At 50.4% G+C, this 18,030-nt stretch overlaps 1 protein-coding gene across 1 annotated transcript in view; it reads right to left on the reverse strand.

Moving 5' to 3' along the window:
- Positions 1 to 18,030, reverse strand: part of crtac1b (cartilage acidic protein 1b) — a 129,299-nt gene that overhangs the window by 74,115 nt on the left and 37,154 nt on the right. The window contains 1 exon segment of the mRNA XM_055647094.1: positions 12,534 to 12,690. Coding sequence (XP_055503069.1) covers positions 12,534 to 12,690 — 157 coding nt within the window.

Here is an 18,030-nt window from a genome sequence, read left to right on the forward strand (position 1 = left end):
CCTTCTTCCAATTCAGTTCATTTTTCATTTATCCCTATGATTAGTTTTCCATTATTGTTCCATAAAATCAGTCAAATATAAAATGTAAAGCAAGTATAATTGGCAGAGGGTAGTAAAACGAGCAGGTAATTGATGCTGTAAGCCCAGCAAAGTCAGCAGAAATGATGCAGAGGCTTCACATATTGCCGGGGGTGACAGGGAGGTGTTTAGAATTATACTCAGTCACAGAGCCGTCCAGCACGGAAACTGGCCCTTCAGCCCACTTTGTCCGTGCCGACCAAGTTGGCATATTAGGTGGATCCCATTTGCCTGCATTTGGCCCACAAACCCTTCCTATCCATATGTCTGCCAAAATAGGACAAGGAATAATGTCCTAAGATGGACACAAAAAGCTGGAATAACTCCGCAGGACAGGCAGCATCTATGGAGAGAAGGAATGGGTGACGTTTCGGGTCGAGACCCTTCTTCAGACCTAAGCTCTAACCTGCTCAGCCACTCCCTGTTGCTCAGGCCATCAAGCCCATATACTATGAAGAAGGGTTTCGACCCGAAACGTTGCCTATTCCTTCGCTCCATAGATGCTGCTGCACCCGCTGAGTTTCTCCAGCTTTTTTGTGTAAGCCCATAGACTAGTTCTATCCTAAAAACTAGGGACAATTAACCAACAAACCCGCACGTCTTTAGAGTCATAGAGACATACAGTATGGAAACAGGCCCTTTGGCCCACCTTGCCCATGCTGACCAACATTCCCCATCTATATAATTAAAAGACTCATCTTGACTACTTCCTGTCTGCGCTGTATATTGATTTTAGAAAAAAACACTACCCTGTATAGCTGTGATTTTTGGTCATCTTACTCACAGTCCTCCTCCATTGAGCCAGCCCTGAGGATTTTTCCCATCGATAAAAAATAAAAATTTATGAGTGTTTAAAAAACCTTGATTTGAGCTGATGGTGTATCGCCTGTGTGATTAAGGTAACGCCCCTTCCAGGGGGGGGGGGGGGGTGGTGGTGGGGGGGTAGGACTATAAAACCCGGGATGCCTGGGGGTGAGTCAGTCACTGTGTGAGGTCGCGCAGATTGCGTAATTTCTGGTAGGTGAAGAGGTCACACTGATTGCGGAAGTGCCGCTGACTGTGGAAGCCCCACAGTGGAGAGGCTGCGGTCAGCCGTGTGTGTAGATTCAAGAACATTTACTGTCATGTGTGTGTGTGTGTGTGTGTGTGTGTGTGTGTGTATGTGTATGTGTGTGTGTGTGTGTGTGTGTGTGTGTGTGTGTGTGTGTGTGTGTGTGTGTGTGTGTGTGTGTGTGTGTGTGTGTGTGTGTGTGTGTGTGTGTGTGTGTGTGTGTGTGTGTGTATGTGTGTGTGTCTGTGTGTGTGTGTGTGTGGGAGTGTGTGTGTGTGTCTGTGTGTGTGTCTGTGTGTGTGTGTGTGTGTGTATGTGTGTGTGTATGTGTGTGTGTGTGTGTGTGTGTGTGTGTGTGTGTGTATGTGAGTATGTGTGAGTGTATATGTGTGTGTGTTAGTGTGAGTGTGTGTGAGTGTATGTGTGTGTGAGTATATGTGTGTGAATATGTGTGTGTGCGTGTGTGAGTGTATATGTGTGTGTGTGTGTGAGTGTATGTGTGTGAATGTGTGTGTGTGTGAGTGTATGTGTGAGTGTATGTGTGTGTGGTGGAAGGTGTGTGTATGTGTGTGAGTGTATGTGAGTGTACGTGAGTGTGTGTGTGTGTGTACGTGAGTGTGTGTGTGTGGTGTGTGTGTGTGTGTGTGTGTGTGTGTGTATATTGGAATTGGTGGAGAGGTGGAACATTGCGTTGGGGGACCAGCCCTCCCGTGTGAAGCTGGGACCCAACGGGCCCCACTTAGTCTAGTCTACACTAGTCCCACTTGTCTGCTTATGGTCCATATTCCTTAAACCTACCCTATCCATGTACCTGCCTAAATGTCTCCTAAACATTAGTATAGTACCTGCCTCAACCACCTCCTCCGGCAGCTTGTTCATCCACCCACCACACTTTGTGTAAAAATGTTACCCCTCAGGTTCCCATTAAATCTTTCCCCCCTTCACCTTAAACCTATGTCCTTTGGTTCTCGATTCCCCTACTCTGGGCCAAAGACTGAGCGTTTACCCGATCTACTCCTCTGATGATTTTGTACACCTCTATAAGATTACCCCTCATCCTCCGGCTCTATAAGGAATCAAGTTGTGGGAGGGAACCGGAGCACCCAAAGGTAACCCACGGGGTCATAGGGAGAACGTACAGACACACCAACAGTCAGGATTGAACCCGTGTCTCCGGCGCTGTGAGGCAGCGACTCTTTCACTGCGCCACTGTGTTCAGCCAGAGACTGCGCTAGCTTTGAACCCGCGCCAGAGAAACCAGGAGTGATTATTGTAGTCATTGCCTTCTGCGGGTCAAAGTAATGAGGCAAAGAGGGAATATGGCATGGCTGTCCTTGGTGGGTTTTTTCCTGACTTTGAAGATGAGAAGAAGAGGAATTGCTGATGGATAGGAAAGAGTAACATTGTTCCGACACTCTGGCTCTGGAAGCTGACTACAACGGCTCTCCATAAATCAGTGTGCATTGATTAAAGTCTCCAGCGCAGTTGGTTAGTTAGTTAGTTTAGTTTATTGTCACGTGTACCGAGGCACCATGAAAAGCTTCTGTTGCGTGTTATCAAGTCAGTAGAAAGTCTACACATGATTGCAATCAAGTTGTCCACAGGGTACAGATACAGGATCCAGAGTAGAACATTTAGCGCAAGATAAAGTCCAATACATTCAAATTAAGATAGTCCAGGGGTGTCAAATGAGGTAGATGGGAGGTCAGGACTGCTCCCTAGTTGGTTCATTTGTCTGGTATCAGCTGGGAAAAAAACGGTCCCAGAATCTGGAGGTGTGCGTTTTCACACTTCTGTACCTCTTGCCTGATGGGAGAGGGGAGAAGAGGGAGTGAGCGGGGTGAGACTGGTGTTTGATTATGCTGGTGGCCTTGCCGAACCTGCGTGAAGTGTAGATGGAGTCAAAGGGAGGGACTCGTCCTTGATTATGCTGGTAAAAGTGTGGGACTGGCACTATATAGTTGAGTTTAGTTTATTGTCACATGTACTGAAGTACAGTTAAAAGCTTTTGTTGCGTGCTAATCAGTCAGCAGAAAAACTGTACATGATTTTATTTATGTGTAGGACAATTTTATGATTTAACAGTTGTATGATGATAGATAGATAGATAGATAGATAGATAGATAGATAGATAGATAGATAGATAGATAGATAGATAGATAGATAGAGATAGGTAGATAGATAGATAGATAGATAGAGCTACACGTCACAACTTTTTTGTAGATATTACCACAACCTTTAAAAACATTTGTACAGGTACATGGATAGGACAGGTTTAGAGGGATGTGGGGCAAACACTGGCAAGTGGGCCTAGTGTAGATGGGGCCTGTTGGTCAGCATGGGCAAGTTGGGCCAAAGGGCCTGTTTCCACGCTGCGTGACTCTATGACTCTCTCCATGACTTATCATCATCAGGGTTTGCAAGAGACTTTGAATCACTTCCTTCATCTTGCCTTCTCCTCCCGGTGTTACCGTGGCAACCCACAGGGGCATCAACACAGCAAATTTGACTCAAAGACGCGAGAGGCAGCAGCTGCTGGAAGCTGGAGCAACAGAGAAACTGCCGGAGGAACTCAGCGGGTCAGGCAGCAGCCATGGAGACAGATGGGACGGTCAATGATTTGGGTCAAGACACCACATCTCCACTAGAGACACGTTCCCTCTGCCTCTACAGATGCCGCCAGACCCTCCAGGGATTTGCTCTCGAGAAATGACAATTATTGATCCCACAGCAGAGTGAGCATCTGAACATGATAACGCAGCTAACATTAAAGTGAAATATTGTTTGATTTTTTTAATTTGCCAAATCTGCCCAAGGATGTAGGGATTGGCAGGCGAGGCCAGCAGTTAATAGTCCATCCCTCGATACCATCAAGAAGGAGCATCTTTATTGGTTTGGGCTCGGGGTTAAAGAGGAGTTAAGTTCAGCTTAGTGTAGAGATACAGCGCAGAAACAGGCCCTTCGGCCCTCCAAGTCCGCGCCGACCAGCGACCCCCGCACACGAGCACTATCCTACACACTAGGGACAATTTACAATTTTTTATTTTTTTTTAATATTTCAAAAAAATATTATATTAAAAAAATCAATTTACAAATTTACCGAAGCCAATGAACCTAAGCGTCTTTGGAGTGTGCTAAGAAACCAGAGGAAACCCACGCCGGTGACGGATAGATCGTACAAACTCCACACGGACAGCATTGGTTGGCGGCGCGACTCACCCGTTGCAGCGGCCCCTACAGCCTGTCTGTCTTTTTTTTATTTTTTGTCTAGTTAAATGTAGTGCTTGGTGTTTTTTAATAGTATTTTTAAATGTGTAAATGTGGGGGGCAGGGGGGGGAGGGGGAAACTATTTAAATCTCTTCCCTGTCCGGGAGACCCGACTTTTTCCCTGTCGGGTCTCGGCTGTCGTTGGGGCCTAGCACCGTGGAGCAGCCTCCAACCTGAACGACCCGGGGGCTCCAGTCCCGGAGACTGTGGAGCTGCGGAGCTGCGGATCTGCGGACTCACCATCGTCGGGGCTGGCCGGCCTCGGAGCGTGGGGAGCGGTGGTGACTCGCTGCTGCGACTCGACTCCTGGGGCTCGGAGGCTCCAGCAACGCAGTCGCAGGTCCGGTGGACTTTGACATCGGGAGCTCGCGGGTCTGGGAGGAGAGAGAGAGACCGCTTCCCGGAGCTCCCGCAACGCGACTTCTCCAGCCGGTGTCACGGGGTTGGAACAACCCGGACCGGGACAGTACATCACCCGGCACGGCTTCATGGCCGTGGGACTCACCATCGCCCGTGGGGGTTCCAACCTTGGACTTTCAGACCGGGAGCGGGGCCGTAAATCGCCCCGCGCGGCCTAAAATGGCCGTGGGACTCATCATCGCCCGCCTGGGGCTTGGACATCGGGAGAGACACGGAGAACAGGGGAGAGAAAAGACTTGCCTTCCATCACAGTGGCTTCACTGTGATGGATGTTTGTGTGAATTTAATTATGTGTATGTCTGTAAGACAGTGTCTTTGTTTGTATGGCTGTGGAAACAACATTTCGTTTGAGTCTCACTGGGGCTCAAATGATAATAAATTTGTATTGTATTGTATCCGTAGTCAGGATCGAACCTGGGCCTCTGGTGCTGTGAGGCAGCAAATCTAAAACTGCGCCACAGTGCCACCAAGTTTTCGTTTATACGTTCAAGGATATGGAGCTTCACCGGGATGAGACGGCCGCTAATTTCCCGTAAAAGACACAAAACGCAGGAGTCACTCAGCCAGTCAAGCAGCATCTCTGAAGAACACGGACAGGTGACCTCTCAGCTCAGGACCCTTCTTCAGAGTGTGGTATGGGGGAGGTTTGACATTTGGAGCAGAGAGGTGGGAGATCGCCTGGAGGCTGATAGGTGGATACAGGCAGGGCGGGGTGGAGGCTGATAGGCAGGTAGTTGGACAAAGGGCAGAGACAAAAAGACAAAAGGTGTGAGAGAAGAATTGTGAAGCCAGAGGAGGGAATGTGGGTGGAAGTGGAGGGGGTGGGGAAGGGGAGAAATATGTACACGTCCCTATGGGAATGGGAGAGGGTGGTAAAATTGTGGGAAAGGGAGGTAAATGGGTGGGGGGGGGGGGGGGGAGAGGGGAGTGTTATGGTCCCTAATGGCCCTTGAGATGGTGTTGGGGAGGTTTCTTCTTGAGCCAGTCCAGTCTCTGAGCTCTGGGTAAATCCATAATGGAGGAAGGTCCAGGATTCTGGCCCAGTGATGGTGAAGGCACAGTGTGTGGGATAGTGCTAATGTACGCGGTGATCGCTGGTCGGCACGGACAAGGTGGGCCGAAGGGCCTGTTTCCGCGCTATATCTCTAAACTAAAGAAAAACTAAAGGATACAGTCCTAATGTGGGCAAATGAGATTAGTGTAGATGCGCATACAGGTCAGCCTGAACGTGGTGGGCCAAAGGGCCTGTTTCTGTGTTGTATGACTCTAATGATATGTTTGTTATGGAAGGAGCTTGATTTATCCAACACCTCCCACAGCTACAGGGTGTTCCCACAAGTGATTCACAGCCAGTTATCTGCCACTGAAGATTTGTCAATGTTGTTCCCCAGATGGATGCTGGTATCACTCCAGAATCAGTGTGATGGCTGCTTTACCTAATCAATAAGAACTGCTCCTTCCAAAATATAAAATAGGCCTATGTTGCTCATGCCTCATATTGTGCGTGGACAGCTGACAACCCAACGGTATGAACATTGCAGTCTCCAAGTTTAGGTAACTAATGTCCGCTGGCTCAGTGGCGCAGCGGTATAGTCGCTGCCTCACAGCGCCAAATACCCGGGTTCGATCCTAACTACGGGTGCTGTCTGTACGGAGTCTGCACGTTCTCCCCGTGACCCGCGTGGGTTTTCTCCGGGTGCTCCAGTTTCCTCTCACACTCCAAAGACATGCAGGTTTGTAGGGTAATTGGCTTCGGTAAAATTGTAAATTGTGTCTAGTGTGTGGGATAGTGCTAGCGTACGGGGTGATCGATGGTTGGCACTGATTTGGTGGGCCGAAGGGCCTGTTTCTGAGCTGCATCTCTAACCAACAACTCTCATTCCACCTGTTTTTTTCTTGCCTGTGCCCCACCTGTGCCCCACCTGAAGCACCCCCATTCCCCCCACTATCTCGCAACCCCCCCCCCCCCCCCCCCCCCTTTCCTCCTCCCCATCCCCTTCCACCTACATCCTTTCCTCCGGCCTCACATTTCAAGTCTCTTCTCTCCTTATCTCACAGCCGTTTGACTTCTCATTATCTCCAGACTTTGTCCCACCCATTGACCAGTGGACTTAGCCTCCCGCACTTGTATCCACCTATCACTTAGATAGACGCCATAAGCTGGAGTAACTCAGCAGGTCAGGCAGCATCTTTGGAGAAAAGGAATGGGTGCATCTGCGATTCATGCCGGCACATACCATGGATCACGTGCCAGGTTCTGTCCTGTCCCCACCTCTCTTCTAGCTTTCTCACCCCCACCCCCCCCCCCCCCCCCCCCCACACCCCCCCCACCCCCCCCCCCCACAACCCGTCTGAAGAAGGGTCCCAACCCAAAACATCACCTATCCATGTTCACCAGAGATGCTCTGCCTGACCCGCTGAGTTACTCCAGCACTTTCTGGCTTTTTGCCGAATATTCCTGCAACTGCAGTTTGTTGTGTTTTCTATTTTGCTGAATCCCATTTCGCCCAGGATCAGACGATTCAGCTTTATAGTAAATTGTCTATAGCAAAAGCTGGCTGCATCCCCCTCTGGAGATCACAACAACAGACAATTGGCCAGGGATGCTATTAAAAGCTGGAAAGGATGTGGGAAATATTCACCAGGATGTTGCCTGGGCTTGCGGGCTTGAATTACAGGGAGAGGTTGGAGAGGCTGGGATTTTTTCCTTTGGCGTGTAGGAGGCTGAGGGGCGACCTTATTGAGGTGTACAAGATTGTGAGGGACACGGGTAAAGTGAACGCTCACACTTTTTCCCCAGGGTAGAGGATTCTAAAACTAGAGGGCGCAGGCTTATGGTGAGAGGGCAGAGATTCAAGAGGGAACTCAGCGGCAACCTTTTCACTCAGCGAGTGGTTCGTATCTGGAACGTGTTGCCAGAGGAAGCTATAGAAGCGGATAGAATTATGACTTTTATGACAGATATATCGATAGGAAGAGTTAAAGGGATATGGGCCTATAGTAGACAAATGGGACTAACACAGGATGTCACAGTAGGTCAGCATGGACAAGGTGGGCTGAAGGGCCTGTTTCCATGCTGTATAGCTCCGTGAGTCCATGACTGCCATAGTTCAGGAGAATATTAAGATGAGAGGAAAAAAGATTTAATAGGAACCTGAGGGAGAATCTTTTTTACACCAGGGGTGGGTGTTTGGAATAGGGTTGCCAACTGTCCCATATTAGCTGGAACACCCCGTATATTGGGCTAAGTTGGTTTGTCCCATCTGGGACTGCCCTTGTCCCGTACTTGACTGCTACTACTCGGGTCGAGGGGACTGTCGGGTCGGAGAGCCGCGCCCGGCCCAGCCTCACCCGTCCCGACGTCGTGCAGCCCATGGAGTGCAGCAGCAGCACCTCGCCCGTGGCCCCGTCGGTCGGCAGCCCGGCCAGCTGTCCGATCTTCGGACTTCGCTTACCGCCGACACCGCCCCTCCTTCTCGTGGCCGATCATCGGTTCGTGAGTTGGATGGGGCGCTGGACTGTGCGTGCAGCATAACACAAAGCCCGGCCGGTGGGCCAGCTGAGGGGTTTTGGCCCGGGCCGCGCGACGTTGCACGCAAAGCCGGGCGCATGGGCCAAAGCTCCTCAGCTGGCCTGCCGGCTGGGCTTTGTGTGCAGTCCAACACACGGGCCAATTCATCATTCACCCAGCCACGGCAACACATTACCATCGGGAATTTGTCCCTTATTTTCACCTTTTGTCTCTTATTTGGGAATGAGAAAGTTGGCAAGCCTGGTTTGGAACCGGGTTCCGGTGGAGGTATTTGAGGCAGGTACTATCACGATGAGGGAGAGAGGGAGAGAGAGGGGGGAGGGGGGAGGAGAGGGAGGGGTAAGAGGGGGGGAGAGAGAGAGAGAGAGAGGGGAGAGAGAGAGAGAGAGAGGAGAGAGAGAGAGAGAGAGAGAAAAGGGAGAGAGAGAGAGAGAGAGGAAGAGAGAGAGAGAGAAAGGGAGAGAGAGAGAGAGAGGAAAGAGAGATAGAGAAAGGAGAGAGAGAGAGAGAGGGAGAGATAGAGAAAGAGAGAGAGAGAGAGGGAGAGGAGAGAGAGAGGGGGGGAGAGAGGGGGAGAGAGAGAGAGAAAGCGAGGGAGAGCAGAAGAAGAGAATGGAAGGTTGAGAAAGAGAAAGAGAAAGAGAGGGAGAGAGAAAAAAAGAACAAGAGAGAGATGGAGAGGGAAAGAGAGAGGGGTGGAGAGAGAGAGAGAGAGAGAGAGACGGCCTTGGGTTCCAGGCAATTTATTTTGCTGACAACAGGAGCATTGACAGTGACTGTGGCCTTGAGAAGCAAGCTCCACATTAGCTGTTGTAGAAAAATCAAAAGGCTGGTAAACAGTTGTCTTTGTGAGCTTCTACCGAGTGGGACATGCCTGTAACGGCTGGAACAGTCAGCAGCAGGGTGGAGTGAATGTGGACCCGGGGGGGGGGGGGGTTAAAGATATGGGGCCATGTCCCCAGCCGGATCCGGCTGACTAATCTGCTGCTGCTGCTGCTGCTGCTGTCCGCGTGTGCTCATTTAATTAGCCTACAGATGCAGCCTGGAAACAGGCCCTTCGGCCCACCGGGTCCGTGCCGACCAGCGATCACCCCGTACACTAGCACTATCCTACACACTCGGAACATTTTACAATTTCACCAAAGCTAATTAACCTGCAAACCTGCACGTCTTTAGAGTGTGGGAGGAAACCGGAGCACCCGGAGAAAACCCACGTGAGTCACAGGGAGAACGTACAAACTCCGTATGGACAGCACCCGTAGTCTGGATGGAACACAGGTCTCTGGTGCTGTCAGGCAGCAACTCTACCGCTGTGCCACCCCGAGGTTTAGAGGGAGATGAGATTTATTAGGAACCCGAGGGGCAACGTTTTTACATTGTGTATGAAACAAGCTGATTGAGGAGGTAGTTGAGGCAGGTACTATCGCAACGTTTAAGACACATTTAGACAGATATATGGATAGGATAGGTTTAAAGGGATGTGGGCCAAATGCGGGCAGGTGGGACAAGTGAAGATGGGACATGTTCGGGTTGAGCCGAAGGGCCTGTTTCCACGCTGTTTGACTTCTATGACACATCTCCTTTAAACTTTGCCCCTCTCACCTTAAAAACCCTGTCCCACGGCACGAGCTCTGCCGAGTTTAAAAAAAAAAATCAAACTCTTGGTAAGCACGTAGAATGTACGTAGCGGGTACGTCGGAGCTCGGGGACGTCTCTTAGCGGCTTGTAACGCTAACGGCAGGTATTCGGGAAACACGGTAAACTCGGGAAGACACGTGAAGATTTTCAAATCAGGGCAAACTCAGGATTGAACTCTTGAATCAGGGCAAACTCAGGAGAACTCTTGAATGAACTCGTACAGTGGGACCGGGCTTTAAAGCTCCGTTCTCTAATCTTTGCCTATTTCATCCAGGGAAAAATAGGTCCTGACCGTCTATCTAGGCCTCTGATAACTTTTTTATACTTCAATCAGGTCTCCCCTCAACCTTGGAGCTATGCCTGACCCCCAAACATCACCTATCCACGTCCTCCAGAGATGCTGTCTGACCCGTTGAGTTACTGTAGCACTTTGCGTTGTATTCGGGAGTGGCGTGGTAGTACCTCAACTCTTGAGGATAGTCTGCTCCACACTCAATACCCACGGGGAAGGTAAATATGTTCGGGCACTGTAGCTTGTTAGTTTATTGACATGTGTCCTGAGGTACAGTGAAAAGCTTTTTGTTGCGTGTTAACCAGTTAGCAGAGAGACTGTACATGATTACAGTCAAGTCCACAGTGTAGAAATATAGGATAAAGAGAATAACGTTTAGTGCAAGGTAAAGTCCAGTAAATGTCCGACTGAAGATGGTCTGAGGGTCTCCAAAGAAGTAGATGGGAGGTCAGGACCGCTCTAGTTGGTGGTAGGATGGTTCAGTTGGGGAATAAACTGTCCCTGAATCTGGAGGTGTGCGTTTTGTATCTTCTGTACCTCGTGCCTGATGGGAGAGGGGAGAAGAGGGAGCGACCGGGGTGAGACTGGTCCTTGATGATGCTGGTGGCGTTGCCGAGGCAGCGTGAGGTGTAGATGGAGTCGATGGAAGGGAGGTTGGTTTCCCTGATGGTCTGGGCTGCGTGCAGAGATCGGCAGACACGGACGGGGTAAACCAAGTGTGTTGTGCGCTTGGTTTATAAATCACTTGGTGCAGTAATTGCTTTTTAATTATGGCCCAGCTCTCCATCCGGCTGTGCGGAGGAGGAGGAGGAGGAGTGAACTCCTGCCAAGTTACCAAGCCGTGGACGTTGCGGTGGGCTGTGAACTGAGATCACCACAACAGGGCAAGATGTTCCCCCTTCACCCCTCTCCCCCCCCCCCACAGTGGGCTCCAGCCCAGGGCCTGTGCTCAGTAGCGCTTCACTATGGACGTTTAGGCTTCAGAGACTTTACCAGAAGCTTGATAAATGGGGAAAAGAAGCTTTAGATGTTGCGGATACCACGCAGAAACAGGCCCTTTGACCCACCGAGCCCGCGCCGACCTGCGATCACCCCGTACACTAGCAGTATCCTACACACTAGGGACAATTTGCAATTTACAGAAACCAATTGACCTACAAAGCTACACAAAATTGCTGGAGAAACTCAGCGGGTGCAGCAGCATCTATGGGCAGCATCTATCTATCTATGCTGCACCCGCTGAGTTTCTCCAGCAATGTTGTGTACCTTCGATCTTCCAGCATCTGCAGTTCCTTCTTGAACACTGACCTACAAAGCTGCTCATGTTTGGAGTGCTCCTGCGCTGTGCCATTACATGGTCCATGAGGGGCGTGGGTAATGTGAATGCCTACAGTCTGTTACGCAGTGTAGAGGGGATTGGGTTAGGGCGAGAGGGGAGAGATTTAAGGCCACAGCATGGACACAGACCTGGCATGGACATCTGCAGCCAGGGCCAAACTCGGGTCTTCGGCACCACAATTGCTGCCGAAAAACCCTCTGGACCATCCCCGTCCCCTCCTGAGTGCCCCCCCCCCCCCCCCCCCCCCCGTACGGTGGCAGCCAGAGACGTCAGGAGTCAGACGGAACGGCACCCCCAATCCCACAACCAGCGCGGGAAGCAGCGCTACATCCAGCTCAACTCTGCCCGTCTCGCCGGGTTCATCTACCAGCCCTGCCTGGATTTACGGGAATGACGGCCCAGGCCCACAGCCAACAGTAAACGCTGGTGCCCCCGGATGGACAGCGGGGGGGGGGGGGTGCACTCGGGAGGGGACAGGGATGGTCCAGTGGCAGTTCGGCAGCGATTGCCGAGACCCCAGTTAGCTCCTGGCTACAGAGAGTGTTTTTCGCTTGTGACCATTGACAAATCCCATGATTCCTTGCGTTTTTCGGAATACCAAACTCACTTATTGCCCCAAGCTTGTAGGGCAGTACTAGTGATGCATTTCGTTGTCTCTGTAGTGAACTAAAATTGTCTGAATCTGAGAATCTGAACTAGTGAACAGATGATCGGCGGCCGGCGTGGACCGGCGGATCTGTTCCCACGCTGATTCTCGAAACTAAATTAAACAATCTGATCTGCGTGGACAAGCTGGGCCGAAGGGCCTGTTTCGTAGCTTACAGCACCATGACTCAACTTTAAAGGAATGCCATGCTCATTGAAACCGTTGTTCGTCTACACGCGAGGCCGGCCGTCCACAGTGAGGCATCTTACCTGTGTACTTGTTGACTCCGGCCTCTGCCGCCACGTTGGAGAGGGCGATGATGCCCATCGATACGTTGCTGCTCTCCTCATCCATCTCGATGAGCGCGTGAGGGCCGATGTTCCCGCTCGCGTAGTTGGCCACGTAGACGGAATACTTCCCAGAGCCCTGAGAGAGCGGGAGAGAGACGGAGAAGGAAGCACAGGTGAGTGGGCAGAGCGGAGGAAGAGGCTGCCTGACCCGGTCAATGGGACGAGGAGAAGCACGGAGTCCAGGGTCACAGAGTCAATCATGGCTGATCTATCTGTCCCTCTCAACCCCATTCTCCTGCCGTCTCCCCCATAACATTGACACCCTTATGCCCCTGTCCCACTTAGGAAACCTGAACGGAAACCTCTGGAGACTTTGCGCCCCACCCAGGGTTTCCGTGCGGTTCCCGGAGGTTTTTGTCAGTCTCCCTACCTGCTTCCACTACCTGCAACCTCCGGCAACCACCTGCAACCTCCGGGAACTGCACGGAAACCTTGGGTGGGGCGCAAAGTCTCCAGAGATTTCCGTTCAGGTTTCCTAAGTGGGATAGGGGCATAACTAATCAAGAATCTGTCAATCTCCGCCTTACAAATACCCAATGACTTGGCCTCCACCGCCGTCTGTGGCAATGAATTCCAGATTCACCGTCCTCCAATTTCCTCCTTTTCAGTTCAGTTTAGTTTAGAGATACAGCATAGAAAGAGGCGCTTCTGCCCACCCAGCCCACGCCAACCAGCGATCCCCGCACACTAACACTATCCTACACACACTCAGGACAATTTTCAATGTTACCAAGCCAATTGGCCTATAAACCTGGACATCTTTGGAGTGTAGGAGGAAACCGGAGCATCCGGAGGAAACCGGAGCATCCGGAAAAAATCCACACAGGTCACAAAGAGAACGTGCAAACTCTATACAGACAGCACCTGTATTCAGGATGGAACCTGGGTCTCTGGCGCCGTGAAGCGACAACGCTACCGCTGCGCCCCTATGCCGTCTTCATCTCCTGTCTATAGGTGCATCCTTTCATTCTGAGGCTGTGCCCTCTGGTCCTAGACACTCTCACTAGTGTTAATTGTTTATTGATCCGTTTATTGTCACGTGTACCGAGGTACGGTGAAAAGCATTTGTTGTGTGTTAACCAGACAGCAGAAGGGCGATACGCGATCACAATCGAGCCGTCCACAGTTTCCAGATTCATGATTACAGGATTAATATGAATAACATTTAGTGTAAGATACAGTCCAGTAAAGTCTGAACAAATATAGTCCGAGGGTCTTCAATGAGGTAGATAGTACTCCAGGACCGCTCTCCGGTTGTGGTAGGATGCTTCAGTTGCCTGATAACATATGGGATAAAACTTCCCCTGAATCTGGAGGTGGACAAAAATGCTGGAGAAACTCAGCAGGTGAGGCAGCATCTATGGGGCGAAGGAATAGGTGACGTTTTGGGTCGAGACCCTTCTTCAGACTCAGGACTCAAGACGTCTGAAGAAGAGTCTCGACCTGAAACGTCACCAATTCCTTCGCTCCATAGATGCTGCCTCACCCGCTGAGTTTCTCCAGCATTTTTGTCTCCCTTCGATTTTTCCAGCATCTGCAGTTCTTTCTTAAACAACTGAATCTGGAGGTGTACGTATTCACATTTCTAAACCTTTTGCCCGATGGGAGAGGGGAGAAGAGGGAGTGGCCAGGGCGTGACTCATCCTTGATTATGCTGGTGGCCTTGCCGGGCAGCGCGAGGTATAAATGGAGTCAATGGAAGGGAGGTTGGTTTGCCTGATGGTCTGGGCTGCGTCCACAAAGAATGGAAACATCCTCTCCACGTCCGCTCTCTGCAGGCCTTTCACTGTTCGGTAAGTTTCGATGAGGTGTCCCGTCATCCTTCTAAACTCCAGCGGCATCAAATGCTCCTGATAGTGGTACGTTAAGTGGGCCTCGAGCGGGCAGAAGTGCCTGCTCTACGCCACACAGAGACGCCAGGCGCTGTTAAGGGGCTGGCCTCCTTGGGCAACCTAATTGGTGAGTTTAGAAGAGTTTGAAAAAAATTATATGTTGAAGACCTCCTTCAACTATGTTGAAGACCAACTTCGACTATCTACGACTAACTTCGGGAAAATTGGACACCGAGTAGTGGAGAGTGAAGCCGACCTCCTTCGATCTACCTTCGACCTCCCTTTGACTATGATGAAGACTATCTACGACTACCTTCGACTATACTCGATTACCTACGACTAACATGTCGACCAACTACGACTAAACCTACGAGTATAAAAAGCATTGATTTTTTCCATTGTGAACTTTTTTTTCTCGCTGGCATTTTTTAACATATTGAAAAAAACGCCGCGACCCAGCTGAGGCCTCGAGTACGTGGAGACCACTCTCGAGCATGAAGGAGAGTTACAAAGACCTCCTACGACCTCGTGTCGACCATGCTGCGAGTATGAGTCGAGGGCAAACTCGCCAGAACTCGAGGATTAGGTCGCCCAAGTGGGACAGGCCCTTTAATCGCCCACAATTCATTTTCAAGGCACGGTACCACTACGCCAAAACTCCTCGCCTGAAGGTTAGCCAATTTGTGCAAAGCATCCTGTCTCCGTACAAAGAATGATTGCAGACACAGGCACATCTCCATCTGTTACCCACCACATGGTTATTTATTATCATTTTTCGAGCAGTCTTGTGCATCAATTCCATTTTTATGCTGACAGGCGAGATGATCGATGATTCTGGCTGCCTTTATCTCCACGAGAACGCAGGATTATTCCCAGGATTGTTGGACCGCGCACCGCAAAATGAAGGGCTGGTGTCAACCAATCTCCTTTTTAATGTCTAAGCTTTCCCACTTGGAACGCTTGTTCTGGGTTGAGTCACACGGCGGCACGGAAACATGCTCTTCAGCCCGACGCATCCACGCCGGACAACGTTCCCCATCTCAGCTGGGACCAGCATATGGCCCATGTCAAACTCGTCAGGAAGGCCGGCTCCATCCTGGGGGGGGCGGGGGGGGGGGGGGGGGGAGGATGGACGGATTAATGGGAGGGGGTATTGGAGGGGAGGATGCTCCTCAAACTGCATCTTGGACAATACAGCTCACCCCCTCCATGACACACTGGTCAAGCTGAGGAGTACCTTTAGCAACAGACTGGTTCCACCAAGATGCAGCACAGAACGCCACAGGAGATCCTTCTTCCCTGTGGAAATCAAACTGTACAACTCAGTGCAGCCAACGCCAAGGCTTTGTGGGGAGGATCACAGTCTAGGGTCCTTCCCCATTCTGTCGTGGGGTAGGGAAGGGGGAATCGAGGGCCACTGAATAGCCCCTCCCCCCCCCTCCCCCACTAATTAATGTATTTACAGCCCGCTGAAATCTTTTTGCACATCCCCAATCCTTGCCACTCGTCACTTTACATTTCATGTTTCGTGCGTTTCTGTGTTTATGCCACCCAATATTGGCCCTGAACAATCCTCTGCCACAGAAGGTAGTGGAGGCCAGTTCATTGGCTATTTTTAAGAGGGGAGTTAGATGTGGCCCTTGTGGCTAAAGGGATCAGGGGGTATTGGAGAGAAGGAGGATGTTGGCTGGGATACCTGAGTTGGATGGTCAGCCATGATCCTCTGACTGGTGGCCGATCAATCTCCCTCGTGGGATAAATAAAGTTCTATCGTATCGTCTCGTATTGTATACGCCTCTAAACCCTCTCCCATCCGTGTGCCTGTCCAAGTGTGACGGACATCAAGCCCCGCTGGAAGACCATCAACTCGGCGAGAGACGCTCTTTGTTCTGCACGGAAACCTATTGGCCACCCGGCAGATCAAGACGTCCATCTGGGAGGGGAATGTTGCCGACTGGCCCGCTGCAGAATGCAGGAGTACGTGTTGAGGGACACACTGTAGCTCAGTGCAGCCAACGCCAAGGCTTTGTGGGGAGGATCACAGTCTAGGGGTCCTTCTGCTGCTGGACATTGAGGGGCAGATTCTGCTGGGGACACACCCCTCAAACAAGGGAAGGGGGAATCATCCTAGAGGGCCACATGAATAGCAAGGGTGCTCGGTATGATAATACTTTTTGTGAAAACTAAATACAACAGTAATTACAGCCGCTGAGAATGTCGGAACCGTTTTGGCACAGTTCTTGTTGCATATATTTTATGGCTCGGACAAAACTCTGATTATTAATAACCACTTTCTGTTATTTGCACTTTACCAATTTATTTATTCATGTGTGTATATATTTATATCATGGTATATGGACACACTGATCTGTTTTGTAGTAAATGCCTACTATTTTTTTTGTTCTGTGTGCTGAAGCAAAGCAAGAATTTCATTGTCCTATACAGGGACACACGACAATAAACTCACTTGAACTTGAACTTGATCTTTGGGATGTGGGAGGAGACTGGAGCACCCGGAGAAAGCCCACAAGGTCACAGGGAGAACGTAGAAACTCTGTACAGAAAGCAGCCATTGGCAGGATCCAACCCGGGTCTCTGCCGCTGTAGGGCAGCAACTCTGCCGCTGTGCCACCGTGCCGCCCTGATCATGACGGCTGCTTTACCAAGGCCCCGCGCGAGGTGTAGATGGGGTCGATGGTCAGCTCTGGTCTGTGTGATGGACAGCAGCTGCCAGGGCATTCTCTAACCACATTCACTGGGCTAGATTCTATATCGCATCTTATTCCATTAGATTTGCACTGCATTAGGATTGTGATAAGGAGTATCTCTTTATATTTTCATTAATACTAATTACAAGGGCATTATCAATTTGCATCATAATGAAACACTCTGCCATTACAATAACAGTGTGAACCAGGATGTTAATCACCACATTAACAGCTTTTAAAAGGAGCTGCAAAATCCAATGGGAGCACTTAATGCTCCAAATATCCCCACTGTCCATTTAAGAATTAATGTTGAGAAAAGATATTGAAGAGCCTCTGTACTTTGTCATACTGCATTGAAGATTTCGTCACCAGAGGCTACTTTAGTGAGGTGTCAAATGGCAGAACTATGCTCAAGGCAAATGGGAGGAACAGTACCTCAGATTCCACCTGACATTTTGCTTCGGCTGCTTACAACCCAGCGTTATGAACATTGGATGCTCTCATTTTAAGTAACTTCATCTTATACTCCCCTCCCTCCCATCGACCCCATCTACACCTCACGCTGCCTTGGAATGGCCACCAGCATCATCGAGGACCAGTCTCACTCCCTCTTCTCTCATTAGGCAAGAGGTACAGAAGTGTGAAAGCGCACTCCTCCAGATTCAGGGACAGTTTCTTCCCAGCTGTTATCAGGCAACGGAACCATCCTATCACCAACTAGAGAGCGGTCCTGACCTCCCATCTACCTCGTTGGAGATCCTGGGACTATCTTTAATCGGACTTTACTGGACTTTATCTAGCACTATACATTATTCATTTAGCCCGTGTCTGTACACTGTGGACGGCTTGACTGTAATTATGTTTGGTCTTTCCGCT

This window comes from Leucoraja erinacea, chromosome 15, assembly GCF_028641065.1.
Source record: "Leucoraja erinacea ecotype New England chromosome 15, Leri_hhj_1, whole genome shotgun sequence".
In the NCBI taxonomy this organism is placed as follows: Eukaryota; Metazoa; Chordata; class Chondrichthyes; order Rajiformes; family Rajidae; genus Leucoraja; species Leucoraja erinaceus.